This window comes from Humulus lupulus, chromosome 9 (assembly GCF_963169125.1).
Source record: "Humulus lupulus chromosome 9, drHumLupu1.1, whole genome shotgun sequence".
Classification (NCBI taxonomy): Eukaryota; Viridiplantae; Streptophyta; class Magnoliopsida; order Rosales; family Cannabaceae; genus Humulus; species Humulus lupulus.
This window is the reverse complement of record NC_084801.1, coordinates 116,007,468-116,024,135: the sequence shown is the minus strand read 5'-3', so window position 1 is coordinate 116,024,135 and position 16,668 is coordinate 116,007,468. Positions and strand designations below refer to the sequence as shown.

The 16,668-nt window shown below is 44.2% G+C and overlaps 1 protein-coding gene across 1 annotated transcript; it reads right to left on the bottom strand.

Moving 5' to 3' along the window:
• Nucleotides 1-10,299: 10,299 nt before the first annotated feature.
• LOC133799956 (uncharacterized) lies at nucleotides 10,300-11,115 on the bottom strand. The gene is made up of 2 exons (XM_062237939.1): nucleotides 11,068-11,115; nucleotides 10,300-10,899 (listed from the first exon to the last, which is right to left on the bottom strand). The coding sequence occupies exons 1-2, from the start codon at nucleotides 11,113-11,115 to the stop codon at nucleotides 10,300-10,302; spliced, it is 648 nt and encodes a 215-aa protein (XP_062093923.1).
• Between the last annotated feature and the right edge of the window lie 5,553 nt (nucleotides 11,116-16,668).

The window sequence follows — 16,668 nt, the reverse complement described above, 5'->3', positions numbered from 1 at the left end:
CATACATTTGCTCCCCAAGTCCCTGCTAGTGTTCTCTGACATCATCTTCTGACTTACACAGTGGGGACTTTTAAACTTCCATTGTGATTATCTAGGCTTGCCCATTACTCGAGTATTGGACACGTGGAATGCTACGATTGGCGTCTGTTCGGGTTTCGAGGACTGCATTAATGGCCTGGCCAACTTTTAGTCACTGTTTCACCTTTCAAAACACTATCCTCAGATCTTGGACTGGTTTGATCGGATGGTCCATGTTGTTTTATGCCTTTTACGTATAAAAAGGGACAGATTAATTTCACAATTCACCACCTTTCATTCAAAAAATTTCCTCATCTTCTTTCTTCTTTGTTTTCATACCCTCTTCCTTTCTAAAGAAAAGAAAAGCTTTCAAAAACCCCTTGTGCCCAGAATCTTCTGAAGACCCGGCCGTTCAGCTGCCCAGGAGTGAGTTTTCCAAACCGTACGAAGCACATCTCTTGCATCGACGATCTTACTGTAAGTCATAACATTCCTTATGCGTTTTTTCTTTATAAATTTCTGCATTTTTCTTGCCATATTTCTCTATGCTTCGCAGTAGACAATACTAGGGTGCCTTCTTGTTTTTCTGGCACATATGTTTCAACCTTAGGATTATATAAAGATTTTGAACTTCTCCTAATGTTGCGACCCTTATGGCATAGGATATTTTCTGGATAGTTTTTAGGAAATACCCATTTGGTGCATAGAAGATGATAGGTTAGGGTTCAAAAATTTGGTTGCTTAGGGAACACGCTTTCCTTTGTGGCTTTTCTGTAAACTGCCCCCCAAGGACAATAGTGGTCGGACATTCTGACACAGGGATCCCTAAACACCAGGGGTCTGCTGGGAAACCTAGGCGCATAGCGTAGGTAGCATGTGGCATCACGCCGCGGGCTGAGATTACCTCAGCTCATGCATTAAAAGCCTCAGCCTTCCTTCGTGCTTTCTTTCCTTTATAAAAATTCTAGGTCGCCTACTAAGTGTTCCATCGTTCTTGTTTTCCAGGCGATCTAATGGCGCCCAAGAAGAGCGTTCCCAAGAAGAGCGCATCCGGCTCATCGTCTCAACGGGCCAACAAGGGAAAAGAGGTCATCTCCGAATCCCCTATCCCTCAGTTTGGCCCCGTGGTGGAGAGGAGGTCGTGGTCAGACCTGACGCATTCTTCGAGGCTGAGAGTATTGTCACCAAGATTACGACCCAAGGAAGGGTCAACAAGATAATGTTGTCCCACAACATTGAGGTCGGGACTGGCGTTCTCATTGCTCGACCTCTATACGAAGAGGAATGGAGCTGCGCACCACTCCAGGATGACTTTTCGGCCTGGAGTGATGAGCACTTAAAGGCAGGGGCCTTCCTTCCCCTTGATCAATATTTTGCTGACTTCCTTAATTACATGAAGTTGGCACCGTTTCAGCTCCCCCCAAACTCGTATCGACTGCTGGTGGGGTTGAAGTATCTTTTCCTGAAGCACGAGTGGGAGGTCCCCACCCCAGCAGATATCCTTTACTTCTTCTGCCTCAAGGCCAGCCTGGAACAGCGAGGGCAAGGTGATGGGTTTTATTATTTGACCCGATTCCCAAACTCACCCTCGGTCATCGAGCTCCCCAGCCATCCCAACGATTATAAAGATCACTTCTTTATGTCGAATGGGTTCCGCAACTGTGAACATCACTACTTCAATCATCCTCATAAGTTTTATTTCCTTTCTTAGCTCGTGAAATTATTCCCTTTGTATCTAGAGTTATCTCTCGTCTGTATACTAACTGAGTAGTATTTTCATGCAGCCATTTTTGCGAGGACGGCCAAATCTGTGACCCTCGAGGGTCAGTATGATACTCTATCGAGGCTTCTGCCTAGCAAGAAGGATTACCGCCAGCTCGTGTCCGATGACACGATGTTGGCGTGTATGTTAATTACTGAAGGCCAAACTCTGGCCTTGAGAAGAACACGGGCTAACTTCCCGGTAGTCCGCGAGCTCCCGCCAATCCCCGAAGGGGGTGCTGATGCCGATGAAGGCAAGGAGCAAGAAGAAGATGAGGTACCTTTCGTGTGAAAGAGGCGATCTCCCGAGGCTACTCAGGAGCCTGATGTAGAGCGAACTTCATCGAGGGAAGCAATCGGCCCCTCCGAACAAGGTAACCCATACCCCTATAGGGACTTAGATAGGGTTGTCGTCGACCTTAGGTTAGTCAGGTTTAATCCAAACCAGCTCGTCCATCGTCACCCAAATGATCCCAACCGTAACATAACCCTGCTTCAGTGCGTGGATCATTTAGTGTTACGTCATGACATGGGCCATCCTAAAGGCATTGCAGTTGTAGACAACATCCCATCTTTTAGGTCTGTCTTTTTTGAAGAGTATGGAACCAACCTTAGGTCGTGGCCCTCTCTGCTCCAGGGTATCCTTGCCCCTGGACTTAGGCAATATGTCGAGGAGTCCAGCCCTGAGATAGAACCTGAGCCGGAACCTCCCCTCATCCAAGAAGTTGTAGACTTAGGCTCCCCCTCTCCTATAGTGGTTATGAGGCCGAAGGTCGTGGCGATAGACTCCTCCTCTAGCTCGGAGGGTAGGACTTTTTGTTATACTGTATACATGTATACACATTTTATGTAAACTGATGACTTTGTATGTATATTAATGTCCTTCCCTCTCTTTTTCAGGCAAGGAGATGGCATAACCAGGGGTTCCCAACATCCGCACAATTTTCCAGGAGGGAAAATCCAGCTCGGGGTCACTCATAAAGAAGCCTCGGTTTACAGCAAATAAGGTGCCTCCTGTGGCAGGGAGAACCTCCAAATCCCTGACTAAGGGGAAAGGCCAGAGCTCAACAGCTCCAGTTGCGGCTGCTCAAGAGAAAAGAGGTCTGCCTCCGCCTCCTCCTCGGTTTCCACCTGCCTCTGCTCGGGATCAGGCAGCACAAGCTGACCCCCCAGCGCCTATCGTCCTCGCCACCACCGTACGCATTCCAGTCAATGCCCAGGACCTGGAGAAGATCCCGGACACCTTTTGGGGGATTCTCTATGAGACGGCTAACCATATGGTGGAGCATTTTTACAAGGCCAATCTGAAGGACCTGAGGGTGATCGAGGAAAGGAGCCCGGAGAACGTCATGGAGTCTGCACTGGGGATGAACCTTACCGTAAGCCAACTTTCCTTAGCCAAACATACTCTTTTGATTTTATCCCAGTGCATGCCTAACTTGCTTCCTTACTTTTTGCAGGCGGTCTTGGCTCAGCACTGCAGCATAGCTCGGGCCAGGGCCAGGAATGAAGAGCTTCGGGCCGAGCTCCAGGCTGCTCAGACTGCCTTGACTACCGCCCAAACTTCCCTTACAACTGCTCAACAAGGTGAGCTGGATGCCAAGGCTCCTCTTGCAACGTCTCAAGAGGGCGAGCAGACTACAAAGGCCGCCTTGACTGCTCTTCAAGTCGAGCTCGCGGAGGCCAAATCCAAGCAATTGGAGGTCGAGACTGCCGCTAAGGAGGAGAAGGCGGCTTCGCTAACCTCCATGGAAAGCATGCTATACCATTGTTGGGTCTTCAACCAGGACGACAACTTCTCTTTCCTAGCTTCTGAGGTGTGGGATCCCTGCCTCGAGAAGTTCACGACTTGGATTCAACAAGGACAATCTGAGACCGGGGGGGCCTCCACCGCTGGCGTGCAGGATATCGAGGAGGTGACGTCCTCAGAGCGCCCTTGAGGGTCTTAATTTTATGTGTATTTTTTCTTTTCTTTTTTTGTAAACATTTGCCATTTGGCCCGGTGCAAGGTTATTTTCCTCGAGATAATTTATTTATAATTCCAATATCTACTTTTTTTATCTATGTCTTTTCCTTGATTGTTTCATATGTTTATGACTTGCACATCAAAAATCTTAGGAATCGACTTTTAGATCGGGATAGATATTTTGATTTTGGTTATAACCAAAATTAATGTTGATTTGTATCCTACCTGTTAAGTATCAGGCCTATGACCCAATTATATTCGGGATTTTGAATATTCCAAACTTAGTTCTTATTAGGTTTTATTGTTATCCCGAGCTTCTAAGGAAGCCATCGGATTTTTAATTTTGCTAACTTCTAAGTCGTGGACCTAGTCATATCCAGTAATTTTAAATGGTTTAAAACTTAGTTCGTGCTAGGTTTATTGACACCTCGTGTTTTTTGCAAAAAACATTGGTTAATCAATTTTACTAACTTCTGAGTTTTGGACCTGGTTGTATCCAGGATAGTTTTGTACCTGGTTATATCCAGGATTTTTAATGATTTAGAACTTAGTTCGTGCTAGATTTATTGACATCTCATGTTTTCCCAAAAGAAAACCTCAGTTAATCAATTTTGCTAGCTTCCAAGTTTTAATCCTTCTCGGGTTGTATGCCCCCCAAGTAATTAGAAAGTGAACTTTCTTGGTTGCTTTGGACAAACGCTATTACACGAACTAATACATAAACGAAACTATATGAAAGACAAGAAATACACAATTATTCTTTTATTTCTTAATCAAATTGCTTTTATAACAAAGCCTTACATAGACGAATGGTATCATCATTGATAATACTTCTTTAGGTGCATATAATTCCAAGTCCGTGGGAATGTTTCTCCATTAATTTGAGCTAATTTGAAGGTTCCCTCATGTACGACCTCCACTATTTGATAGGGCCCTTCCCAGCTCGGACCCAAGGCACCGTCTTTGGGGTCCTTGCTTGCCAAAAATACCCTCCAGAGTACCAGGTCACCCAAACCAAAGATACGCCTCCTGACCTTGGAATTAAAATAATGAGTAATTTTTTGCTGGTAAAGCGCGAGCTGTAGCTGCGAATCCTCTCATTTTTCATCAATTCGGTCGAGAGATGCACGGAGCAACTCATCATTCCGCTCATGGTTGAAGGTCTAGAGTCTGTGCGTGGTTATCTTTGTTTCGACGGGAAGGACGGCCTCACTTCCGAAAGTCAGGGAGAAAGGGGTGTGCCCGTAGAAGTTCGGTGGGAGGTCCGGTATGCCCATAGTCCCTGTGGGAGTTGCTCAGGCCAGAATCCCTTGGCCTCGTCTAACCTTTTCTTAAGGCTTGCTTTTAGGGTCTTATTAACCCTCGACCTACCCATTGGCTTGTGGGTAGGCAACCGAAGAGAAACTTTTAATTATGTTGTGCCTCTCACAGAACTCGGTGAAGAGATCACTATCAAACTGAGTTCCATTATCCGATACAATCTTCTTGGGCAGTCTGAATCGGCACACAATACTCTTGACTACAAATTCGAGGACTCTTTTTGAGGTGATTGTTGCCAGGGGCTCAGCTCGGGTTGTACCTAGACGCCTCTGCTTTTGGGTTTCGCAGGCACGCTTTTATCCAAGTTCAGGGTGTGCATGATCACACTCAGGCTTATCCCTACCATGTCTTCATGAGACCAGGCGAAAACATCTAGATTTCCTTGTAAAAAATTTATTAGCTCCGTCTTCCTCTCATCGCTGAGATTTTTCCAGAGCTTAACGGCTCTAGAGGCATCATTGGGATCGATGTTTACTTCTTCGAGCTCTTCAATAACTCGGAGCTCAGATTTATCTTCGCCTACTCGTGGAACAATATCATCATTTGGGGTAATCCCCCTGTCACTGGCTTGCTGAGGTTCTTCCCCCCCAGGAGCAACCCTTACTCCCTAGGATTCCTCGCCTTCGTCTTGTATGGCCATCATTTGCTGCCCGGGTTGTGATTTTCCCTTCATGGAAATGTTGTAGCATTCCCTGGCAGCAAGGTGATCGCCTCGGATAGTGCATATTCCCGCAGATGAGGGGAACTTGATCACAAGGTGGCGGATAGATGTTATGGCTTCAAATTCCATTAACGTAGGTCGGCCCAAAATTGCATTGTACGCAGTCGAACAATCGATGACCATAAACTTGAGAAGCTTGGAAACAGTCCGTGGTCCTTCACCCAAGGTTATTACTAACTCGATTGTTCCGATAGCTACCGATCCCTCACTGGAAAACCCATACAGCATCATGGAGGTTGCCTCCAGCTCGGTTACAGACAATCCCATTTTTTCTAGCATGGACCTGAATAGTAGGTTCAAGGAACTTCCATTATCCACTAGTGTCCTCTTAACTCTCCGATTGGCGAGCTGGACAGTTATGACCAGAGGATCATTATGTGAGAATTGGACATGGCTAGCATCTTCTTCAGTAAAGCTGATTTGTTGTTTCTCTAATCGCTGTTGTTTAGACAAACGCTGCTCCGGGACAAACTCAACTCCGTTGTGAGATCTCAGCTCATTGATATACCTCTTCTAGGCACCTATGCTCGTGTCTGACAGATAAGGGCCTTCGAAGATGGTTGTTATCTCTCCCCCTGTTATCGGAGGAGGTGTATCCTGATTCACCTGAGCTCCAGTATGATTTGTTGGGGCCTCCGGAGCTGATGGAATGTTTTGTCCCGCGAGCTGACCGGGAGTTATTTGATTTCGGGCATACTGAGCCAAAGGTCCGGCCCTGATGAGTGTCTTGATCTCATCCTTCAAGTGCCTGCAATCATCATTGTTGTGACCAATGTCATTGTGGAATCGGCAAAATTTCGAAGGATCTCTCTTCGCCCTTTGATTTTTTAAAGGCTCTGGCTTTTTCCACGGAAGGCGGGCAGAATTCGCCAAGAAAATGCGCTCTCTAGTATCTATGAGGTCAGCATAAGTCGTATAGATCAGCTTAAACTTCTCCATGGGCGTGTTCTTTTTTAGACCGCTCTGGCCGCCCTCACCATATCCCTTCCTCTTGTTATTTCCCCCTTGGTTATTCTGGGTAATGGTTTGAGCCGTAGCTGCAACATCTGTTACCGCTCCAACGGACTGGACAGGGATTTGGCTAGTTCCTGTGACTGAAGCTCGTGCCTCTTCCAAGTTGATCCACTTTTGAGCCTTGTTCAGGAACTCATCCACGGTGTTGACCCCTTTTCTTTGGAGTTCTTTCCATATGTCGCCCCCAACAAGAATTCTTGTTCTCATCGCCATGAGCTTGGAACTTTCATTCACATCTCTAGCTCGCGCAGCAACATTGGCAAACCTACTCAGATATGCCTTGAGAGGCTCCTCGGGCTGCTGCTTTACATTCACGAGGGAGACCACCTTAATGTGAGCTTCCTGAGAAGCCTGGAATGCCCTCTTGAAATCAGCAGAGAAACTTTTCCATGAGCTGATAGAATGCCTCTTGTATTGCTTGAACCATTGTCTAGCCAGCCCGACCAAACTCAAGGGGAATACCAGGCACCTCAGTTCGGGGACAATATTGTGGGCCATCATTAGGGTATTGAACATTTCCAAGTGGTCGGACGGATCTCAATCTCCATCAAATTTTGACAAATGGGGCATTCTGAAACCCGACGAGTATATTGTTGTTGTGATGCTTGGGGCAAAAAGTTTGAGCTCTTCCCCTGAGTCATATTCGTCTTTTTCCTTCTCCGATAGGAGTCTTTTCATTAGCTCCTCCATCTGGGCTAACCTTTTGAGGGTTCGGTCCTTGATTCCCTATTTTTTTATGGGGCTGTTCAACAGCTCCCATCTGGTCGTACGCATTTGGCAGGTTATTGTCCCTCCAAGCTCGAGCCTGGTTTGGCGGGACACTCCCATTGTCACGTACTTCAGAAGGGCCTCCCTCGTGGTGAGTGCCACTGACTCCATCACGAGCTGGATTTCTCCTTTGTGAGTTTAGGCGATCTCGCAAATCGGTTTGTGGATCGACTTGAGGGCTCTGAGCCGAACTCAGCTGATTTCTCAAATTTGCGCCGGTCCTACCACTTCGATGGCCCTCTGTCTAATAACTTCCGTTAGAGAAACTTAGAGCTTGCGGCTGAGGATCTGGGATATTTCCGCGTGCTCGTGGGGTATAAGTAGGGGCATTGGGAAGAGGATTTCTCCTACTGTCCCCATAGGTAGGGTCGTTTTGCGTAGAACGAGGTGGTGTTGGATGCCTTATGGGTGACGGGGGATGCCTAATTGGCAAGGCAATTCTTGTCCCGTCAAGACGTACCAAGTTAGCCTGCGGTCGCTCTGCTCCGCCATTTCTAACTCTCTGTGTCTGGCGATCTGATTGTGACGCAGGGGGGTCGGCTAGAACATGCCGTCTTTGCGAGTTTTCTCTTGACCTTCTACGTGGGATGCCATGGGCGCTTCCAGGTGCACTCGACGGTGGTACTGAACTCGGAGTCGAGGTCCTAACTGACCGGCTGACTTGCCGATGGCCCCTGGGAGGGTCATCAAACGGAATTTCTTGGGGATCTTGCGCCATGGGCGCAGAACTCGGGGTCGAGGTTTTAACCGACCAACTTGGCCTGGGTCGACTATCCCGGCGGGACTTATGAGTCCCACCTTGCCTCTTTCTGACGTTAACGTTGGTTGCAAGAGGGGGTAGCCGAGCCAAAACCTCCTCTATTTTCTTGTTTTCTTTGGCCAAATGGCTCCTTAACTGCATGTTTTCCAACTCAACCGCAGTCAAGTAATCCGGGTTCGGATTTGGCGATAATGATGATGAACTCCCAGTGTCGTCGTGGCCCATCAATTGTTTTCTTGACCGTTGCTAGATCTCAGGGTTTTGTTCATCAGAAACAGTGGTATGGTGAGCCTCCTGCCCACCATGCTGATTCGTTTCATTACCGTGCCTCGAGCGAGTAACCACCATGATGAACTTTGATCTGAATCTTTTACAATAGGACTAACCTGCAGCTCTCAATGAAAGCACCAAACTATTGATGCAGTTTTTCACCAACAGTGAATTATGAAAAATAGCTGGGATGGATTAGTGCTTAATGATAAATCGCAATGAGAAAATGATACTTATAAACACTAGAAAGGAAATATTAAGAACACTTCGTCCTTTTACGTGGTTCGAAGGTTAAAATCCACCTAGTCCACGAGTCTGTATTATTACTGTTTTTCTCTCTAAATTTTGACAGAGTTTTTGCATCATTCAGAACCCACCCTCCCCTATTCAAGGTCTTAGTATTTATAGTGAAAGTCCATGGATCGGATGGGCATTGGGTTCATCACGTGAATCAAATCCCTAGTGTGACCTGTCTCACACTAATGATAAATATTACAATTTATATTAAGGTGTTGTCCAATCATTAGGTAAAACTGATCATGGGTCATCAGGGATAAATGGACATGTGATGTCTGATCATGCACGATTATATTACGTGTCCAGGATTTTAGGGATTTGTGGACATGTAATGTCTATTCATGCACGTCTATATAATGTATCCAAGTTTATAAAGATCCAGGGAAATGGCAGATCTCTAGCGTACCCCGAGCTGAGTGTAGCGTCAGCTCGTATCTCGGATGCTATGCTTTATAAACATTTTTAGTTCATGCCTATTGTATTGTATTGTATTCACTAGCTCGTGCTATAGACCTAGGGAATCGTGCTACCTTTACAGAGGAAATATGGATTTGTGGATCATCTATTACAGTTCTTGGCTAGCCAGCTATATCCGAGCTGGCTAAAAGACTCGTGCTGAATTTTAGGACGTACATCCTTCAACCAGGCACCTATAAACATGCTCACTTAAATGGAGATCTCTTCCTCACTATTGGAATGGAGAACACCTGCGCAAGTACTATCAATAAACAATTCTTCTTAAAGAATTGGCTTGTATTAATTTTACTTTTTACAAGTTTATGAACAAGGGTTAGTCAATCATGTGAATGATCGCTTGTAAGTGTAAGATCAAATTTTTGATCACTCGTACAGACACGATTGTCCATTTATTACAAGAAATAAAAGGGACAGTACGCAGCCAGTCAATCTTGCCAACTATTGTATTTATTACAAATATTTGCTCATTACGTATGTTGTTTTGCTATATTATCATTCTTTTCTCTTTATTACGAGCAGGTCTTGGTCAAGGCAAGTGACCGAGGACCTAAAGCTCCTCAATCACTTGGGGGCATATAAGGTATCTAGTAAGCAAAGCATATCAACAAGAATATGTAAACACACGAGCAAAATAAGTGAAAGCATGCTACAGTACTTAGAGTATTTTTCAAAATTTTGTTTAAATTTTGCTAAATCAAACCAAAGTGCTATGCTAAGTTTGGTCATGCGAACAGGATGTTGTAATATAAGTATTATAATATCTAAATATTAAAAGTAAATTGTTTTACACAGCGAGCAGTTACTGCTCGGATGTAATTCTTTGTTTAAAAGAAAAAGTTGCCCGTGCAGCAAAAAATATATTGTTTTGACACTACGAACCGAGGTCCGTGTGTCCCAAATTACAAAGTTAAATAAAAAACAGAAAAATTATGAAGCAGGAGGATCGTGAGGAGTTTGCTGGTCAACGGAGGCCCCAATTTCCCCTTCTACGCCATCAATGCCTGTAGCGAAGGAGATTTCAGGGGAGGCTGGAACTTTCGCTCTCTCCTCCTCTTCAAGGCGAGTCAGGCACCTGCTTATCTCAGACTGCCTCATACACTCTGATAGAGAGCTGAAGTCCACCCCGCGGTTGTGCTTCCAGAACGTATAGAAGCATTTAAAAGTGGCTTCCTTGTAGCTCTCCAGGTTACTGGCATTGGTCTCCTCGAGCTCTTTGACGCGTTCCTCCAACCTCTCAGTCTCCTTTCTGTTGATGACCAGATCATCTTGAAGCTTAGAGGCTTCCTTGAAATTAAGCAAAGATGCCTCCTTGTACTTCTCTTTAGTTTCAATGGCTTTGGTCAAGCTAGCATGATGTTGTTTCAGCTCTTTGGCCAGCTTAGCCTTATATTTGAGCAATTCAGCATTTTTCTTCTCAGCTGCTTCAATTTTTTCGGTGTATTTAGCCTCAGCCGCCTTAAGCTCCTCGGTGTATTTGACCTCAGTCGTCTTAAGTTCCTCAGCGTGTCTATCCTCAGACGCTTTAAGCTACTCGCCAAGTCTCTTCTCATATTGAGCGGCCAGGGATCCCGAGCGGTGCCAGCTAGCGCTCATGGTCAGAACTCCCTGAGATCAGAAGAAAAAAAAGATAAAATTTTTAATGGAAATAAAATGACAAGATAAACAAATAAAACTCAGCAAAAAATGGCAACTTACGCTAAGCACTTCGTTCAGCGCACGGTTAATGATCTGGTTGACCTCCATGGAGTCAGTACCGATGATAGCCTCTTGGATGCATCAGTGCCTCGATAGCTTAGTCAGCCTATCTTTGGCCGAACTAAGCACAATGTTCGTCAAAGCCTCTTTGATTAGGAGGTGTCTGGTCAGCAGGAGCTGGAAGAGCTTGGTTAACAGGTGTTGGAGGACGTGTTTGGTCGACAGGGGCTAGGGGAGACGTCTGGTCGATGGGAGCTGGAGGAGGCATTGTTTCCTTGGAAGGAACTAGTATTGGAGGATCCGAGTCTTTTTTGTCGGAGGGTTGCTACTATTCTCTCCGCGATGTTGCCTGCGCCCCTTTTTCTTGCTCGAAGGAGCGGCGGGTTTAGGTTCGCTATACAGGTCGAACAGATCTTCAGCTGACATGACTGCAAAATAGAAGCGAACAGTCAGGAAATATAGATGGAGATACTTACTAAATCAAGGAAATAAGATCAAAGAAATTACAAGTAAAATACCCGAGCTACAACTACTGGTCGCTACATTATTTATTGTACTACTGCTACACTCACTCACTGCCTTGAAGAAGTATGAATTTAAATTAGGCGTGTATTTAAAGTTGCCATCCCCGTCAAATAAATGACAGGGAATGGGCAAATTGTCTAAGAGTGAGAATTCAATACTGTTCTCTTCTAAAGATTCAAGAATGGGCTCAGGATGTTCGGAAACCTTCCGCTTGCCCTTTCCTGGTGGAGCAGGGGTAGCAGCTGCTCGCGGGGTGCTGGAGGATCATCCCTAATGGTCACTCCCATTATCCTCCTCCTTGGAGGTTGTGACACATCTTGGTGCTGCTCGGGAACTTCTCCACCAGTAGCAGTCCCCGTAGTTGATTCCCTCACATCCTGGTGAGGTGCCAAAAGGCCAACCAGCCTTAGATTATTCTCCGTGACCAGCTCTTTGACGCTTTTTTCTATATCGGTCATGCTGGCCAAGGATGCTGCTCGTATCTTCATTTCTGGAGTAGGAGCTGGTCGACGCCATAGACCTGAATGACACAAAAGTTCTAAGGAATGTGCAGAAAAGCTAAAGGAAATTAAGCGACCAGGGAATAAACAATTTACCTCCTTCAATGAAGGCCAGATTGTTGGCGACCAGGTCTGGTGTTAAAAAGTACTCTTGGAAGTACTTTCCCACGTTGGACTTATGGGTGATCTCACTCAGGAAAGTGCGAGCAGATTCCTAGTGGTAAAAGTGGAAGAACCCCGTGTTGTTGTGATTGGGGTTGGACTTGAGATCAAACAAATAATTGATCTCGTGTGGCATAGGAACGGGCCACTTCTTATGACTATACAAGATATAGAGAGCAGAGAGCACTCTATATCCGTTTGGGGTGATTTGGAAGGGAGCGACCTCGAAATAGTTGACCACCCCCTAGAAAAATGGATGAAGAGGCAAGGTTACCCCTGCCTCAATGTGATATCTCGACCAGGCACTGAAGGCGCCCCCAGGCAGGTTTTCCCGCTGGTCAATTGTAGGCTTGATTAGGGTTATCCCAGGAAGTTCGTACTTCTTGAAATAATTCCCTACCATCCTAGCCGTAATGTTGCTAGGAGGTACTACGTACCATTCGACCTCTGGTCGAAGGACGTTCCGAGGCTGAGCTTTTGTTTGGATTTCTGGTTGGGAAGTGTTTTCAGGTTGAGGGCTGGTCGAAGAATTTTCAACCCGAGGAGCAGGCTCTTTGGCAAGAGGAGTGGTTGTTTTCTTTTTCTTTTGAGCAATGGATTTTATGCGACCCATGTTGGCTGGGCTGGTCGAAGATCTATTTGAAGGGTTATGAGAAAAATGAATTTTCGGGATTAACAACGATGGCTGTTCTTGATCGTCGAGTAACTGCGCGAGCAAGTCATCGTCGATCAACCTCTCACCTCCCCACGGGTCATGCATGAAAATCTGCGAACAGAGAAGGGGAGATGAGAATCTACGGCCAAAAGACCAAGAAAGTGGAAAAGTTGGAATAACGTTGCCCGTGTATAAAAGTTAAGCTTTTATACGACCAGCAACATTCTAGCAAAAACACTAAATTCTATGCGAACAGTTTGGAAAACGGATTAAAAAGCATAACTGAAAAGTTTTTCGGAAAAAACTTTTCGACTCTAAGAAAGGGCGGGAAAAACCCAGTTTTTTCTACATGCTTAAAAATTGAAGTTTTACTTCGATTTTACGCCGTAAATCAATAATCCTATCTCCCACACCAATTCCTAAGCCTCATGTACTATTTTTTCCTTATCCTATCATGCTCAGACCTACGTGCCCATTTACCCCAAATCAATTTTTCAAGAACATTCAGGAACATAAAGTCTGAAACAAACCAAAAACTAAATATTGCATGGCATCTCAACGACGGAGAAGTTCGAGAAACTTACTTGGATAAAGATTAGTGCAAACTTCTGAGACGATGAATGCCTGGGTAGAAACTCCATGGATCGTTTGGGTCTTTTGGGTTCTAAGGGTTCTGTTCTTCAGTGTTCTTGAGAAAAAGATAAAAAGTAAAAGGAAAAAGGTAAATATGAAGAGTTATATATATTGGTTGAAGCACGAGTACAGAGGTAATCATGAGGGGTGATTTTTCGAGGCATGGAAAAGCGTAATAGCCGTCAAACCACTTTTTGGGAAACTACAAAGATATGATTGGTTGCCTTTTTCGAGAAGGCATGAACGGCTTGACAGATTTGACAAGGTATACGAAAGGTCTGTTGTCTAAGTTTATTATATGCTGGTCGCAGTAAAATAAACTTGGGGGCAAATGTTTACCCAAAAATGGCCCCTGATGACGTGGCAGAATTGACCTACACATGGCGGGCACGTGACGGCTTTAAGTGAGTATCCTGCTCGGCCATCGAACAGGAGATTATTGGTTTATCATTCATTGCGCTTCCAGTCGACTAGCCTGGTCGCATACTAGGGTTCTAGGTAAATGGCTCAAGGGATGGGACTTTTTGATCTTTGAATCCTGAGAGAAAATTAGAGTGTGATTATTCACCAAAGTTGTAATGTCTCCCAAGGCTTGTGAAACTCATGAACCCTAGTTCATTGATCACAGTATTGGGATTCTACATCAATAAGAACACTAAGTGGACATAGGTCATTACCATCCAATTGGGGCCGAACCACTATAAATCGTTTGTGTCGCTTACTTTTCCATTTGAATTTCTTCTTGTTTTCAACTCATTTTATATTGTTTATCTGACTCCGTGTCGTTGACCAATTTGAGGGTCAACAGGGCCAATCATTGATTGCATAAATAAGAAACACACACATCCAATTATCTCAAAATAAATAAATCTACGCAAAAGAGGTTACTTTGGTAACATTTTGCTTTATTTGATTTATTTTTAAATAAAGGACATAAAAATTAAGTGACTGCCTAAATTTAAAATTTTACCCTAAATAAATATAATCATAATTTAAAATTACAATAATATATACATACAAAATTATTGAATTCATGAATAATTAACATAAATGCATATATATATACATAATTCGTAAAGTATTGAATTCATGGTAGTAATTGTAATTATATATGAAGTAACTTAATTGATTCTCAAAATTCAAAATAGTGGAATATATATATAATAATAAACATAATTCCAGTTAACATATACATGTGAACCGTAAAACTTAAGTCTGATTCCATATGAACAATAACAAAAAAAATGTTATCAATTCATGGCATATATATATACGAACCAAATAAGAGCATATAAATTAGCCAGCAATATATTGATCTAAAACACTAAACCAAAATATATATATACATATTCAAACTTAACAGTAAATTGAGTAATAATAAAACCCCAATAGCATATATAAAATCGACTTCCGAAAGAAAATAAATATTTCGATAATATATATACGATTAAACTTTAACAAATCTAACAACAATCATATAATCATGATTAATGAAAATACACACAATAATAAAATTCTTAATACCATATGGATTTATGAAATAAATTTAAATCATGTGTATAAACATCAAATTCAATAATCACAATTAATATGATAAATCCTAATAATCTATCACAAAGCGAAGCTTATGATACCACTTGTTGGAACTAAATCTAAATATGCACAGATCTAAACTTATGTCAGATTATCAAGATTACATAACGAATTTACAAGACATACCTGATTCCATGATGTTGGATATGAGAAGGAATATGAGTTTATGGTCTTCCACGTACTAATATTTTCTCTCTATGGGTCTCACTCAATTGATGGGAATCGAAGAGGAGAGGTGATGAGAGATTAGCCTTGGGGACCAAACCCTGTAGCTTTCTTTATATAGTAATCTAATTAGAACCTCATCAACCCTAATTAGGTTTACTATTGGGTATTACACATTACAAAGCTCATATTGTATAAGATGTTTAATTGGGCTCCTTTAATTAGATCACTTATGTGGATATCGAAAATCCACAAGGAAAATATATGGTGCCATGGTGAAATAAATAAGGGTCTGTGAATGTGGATGCTAAAAATTCCACACCAGTGAAAGACCCACGTCGATCATGTCTAAAGCTCCATTGGTCTCTCGAAGCAGCGCCCAGACGCTATGAGGGCAAAAACATAAAATAAAGCATAGACTGGAAATGCATGAGCATCACCAGCTGCCTTGCACAGGCTCACTTCGGGTGCGCCTCGTGCAGATTGGCCTACTCCAGGTGTGCCTCGTGCAGACTTGTCTTCGGATGCATCTCACGTGAATTGGCAGATGCGCCTCGCTCATGCACCAGGACCCTCCAGCGCCTCACGCACCTCAGGCGCCTCGAGCCCCTTTAGGCACCTTGCGCACCTCAGGCGCCTCGCACACCACCAGGGCCTCGTGCACCTCAGGTGCCTCACGCACCACCAGAGCCTCGCGCCCCTCTAGGCACTTTGTGGGACGCCAACGCCTCGCTGTGTTACACGGAATGTGGCGATGCCTCCCTTGTGCCGAGGACGCCTCACTCGTGCGCAAAACCATGCGATGGTCTTGTTGCCCCGATGACGGAGCATGGAGGAGAGCCTTGCCTTGTAAATACTTCATTGCCTCATCACACACCGTCTATGCCAAGCCACCCAAGTATACGAGGAGAACTGGTAAAGATGTCCCACACTTGGAAAAATATAAGAAATCTATGAAAGAATATATATTTTTGATATGTGAGGAAAACCATCAAGGACAAGGTACAAGTGCGAGTATAGAATGTCTGACCATAAGGAGGCTAAAGGCGTGACCCTTGCATCCGTATCACGCAAGTAGTGGAGGTACAAGAATGGTGCATAGCAAGGACTCCCCAGGCAAGCCTATGAGGTTCGTACCCAACAAGTAGTGGAGGTACGGCATGGTACCACGGTAGGAGTACTTTTGCAAACCCCTGACACATACTGGAGCTGACCACCACTCCTCCAACACCACTACAACACAGCCTGGATATGTTGCTCCTTGTCTCTTTGGAACCACAGTGTACCAAGAGCCATTAGATCTCACCTATAAATAGAGTCTCACTTCATCATTGAAGGGGGTTGAAAAATTCATTGTATACTCAGGCT

Bases quoted from the DNA above. Each gene is read 5' to 3' on its own strand.
- LOC133799956 (XM_062237939.1), bottom strand. From the start codon at position 11,115: ATGGAGGTCAACCAGATCATTAACCGTGCGCTGAACGAAGTGCTTAGC. The intron at 10,900-11,067 runs GTAAGTTGCCAT...CTTGGCGAGTAG, and splicing joins CGCTGAACGAAGTGCTTAGC to CTTAAAGCGTCTGAGGATAG.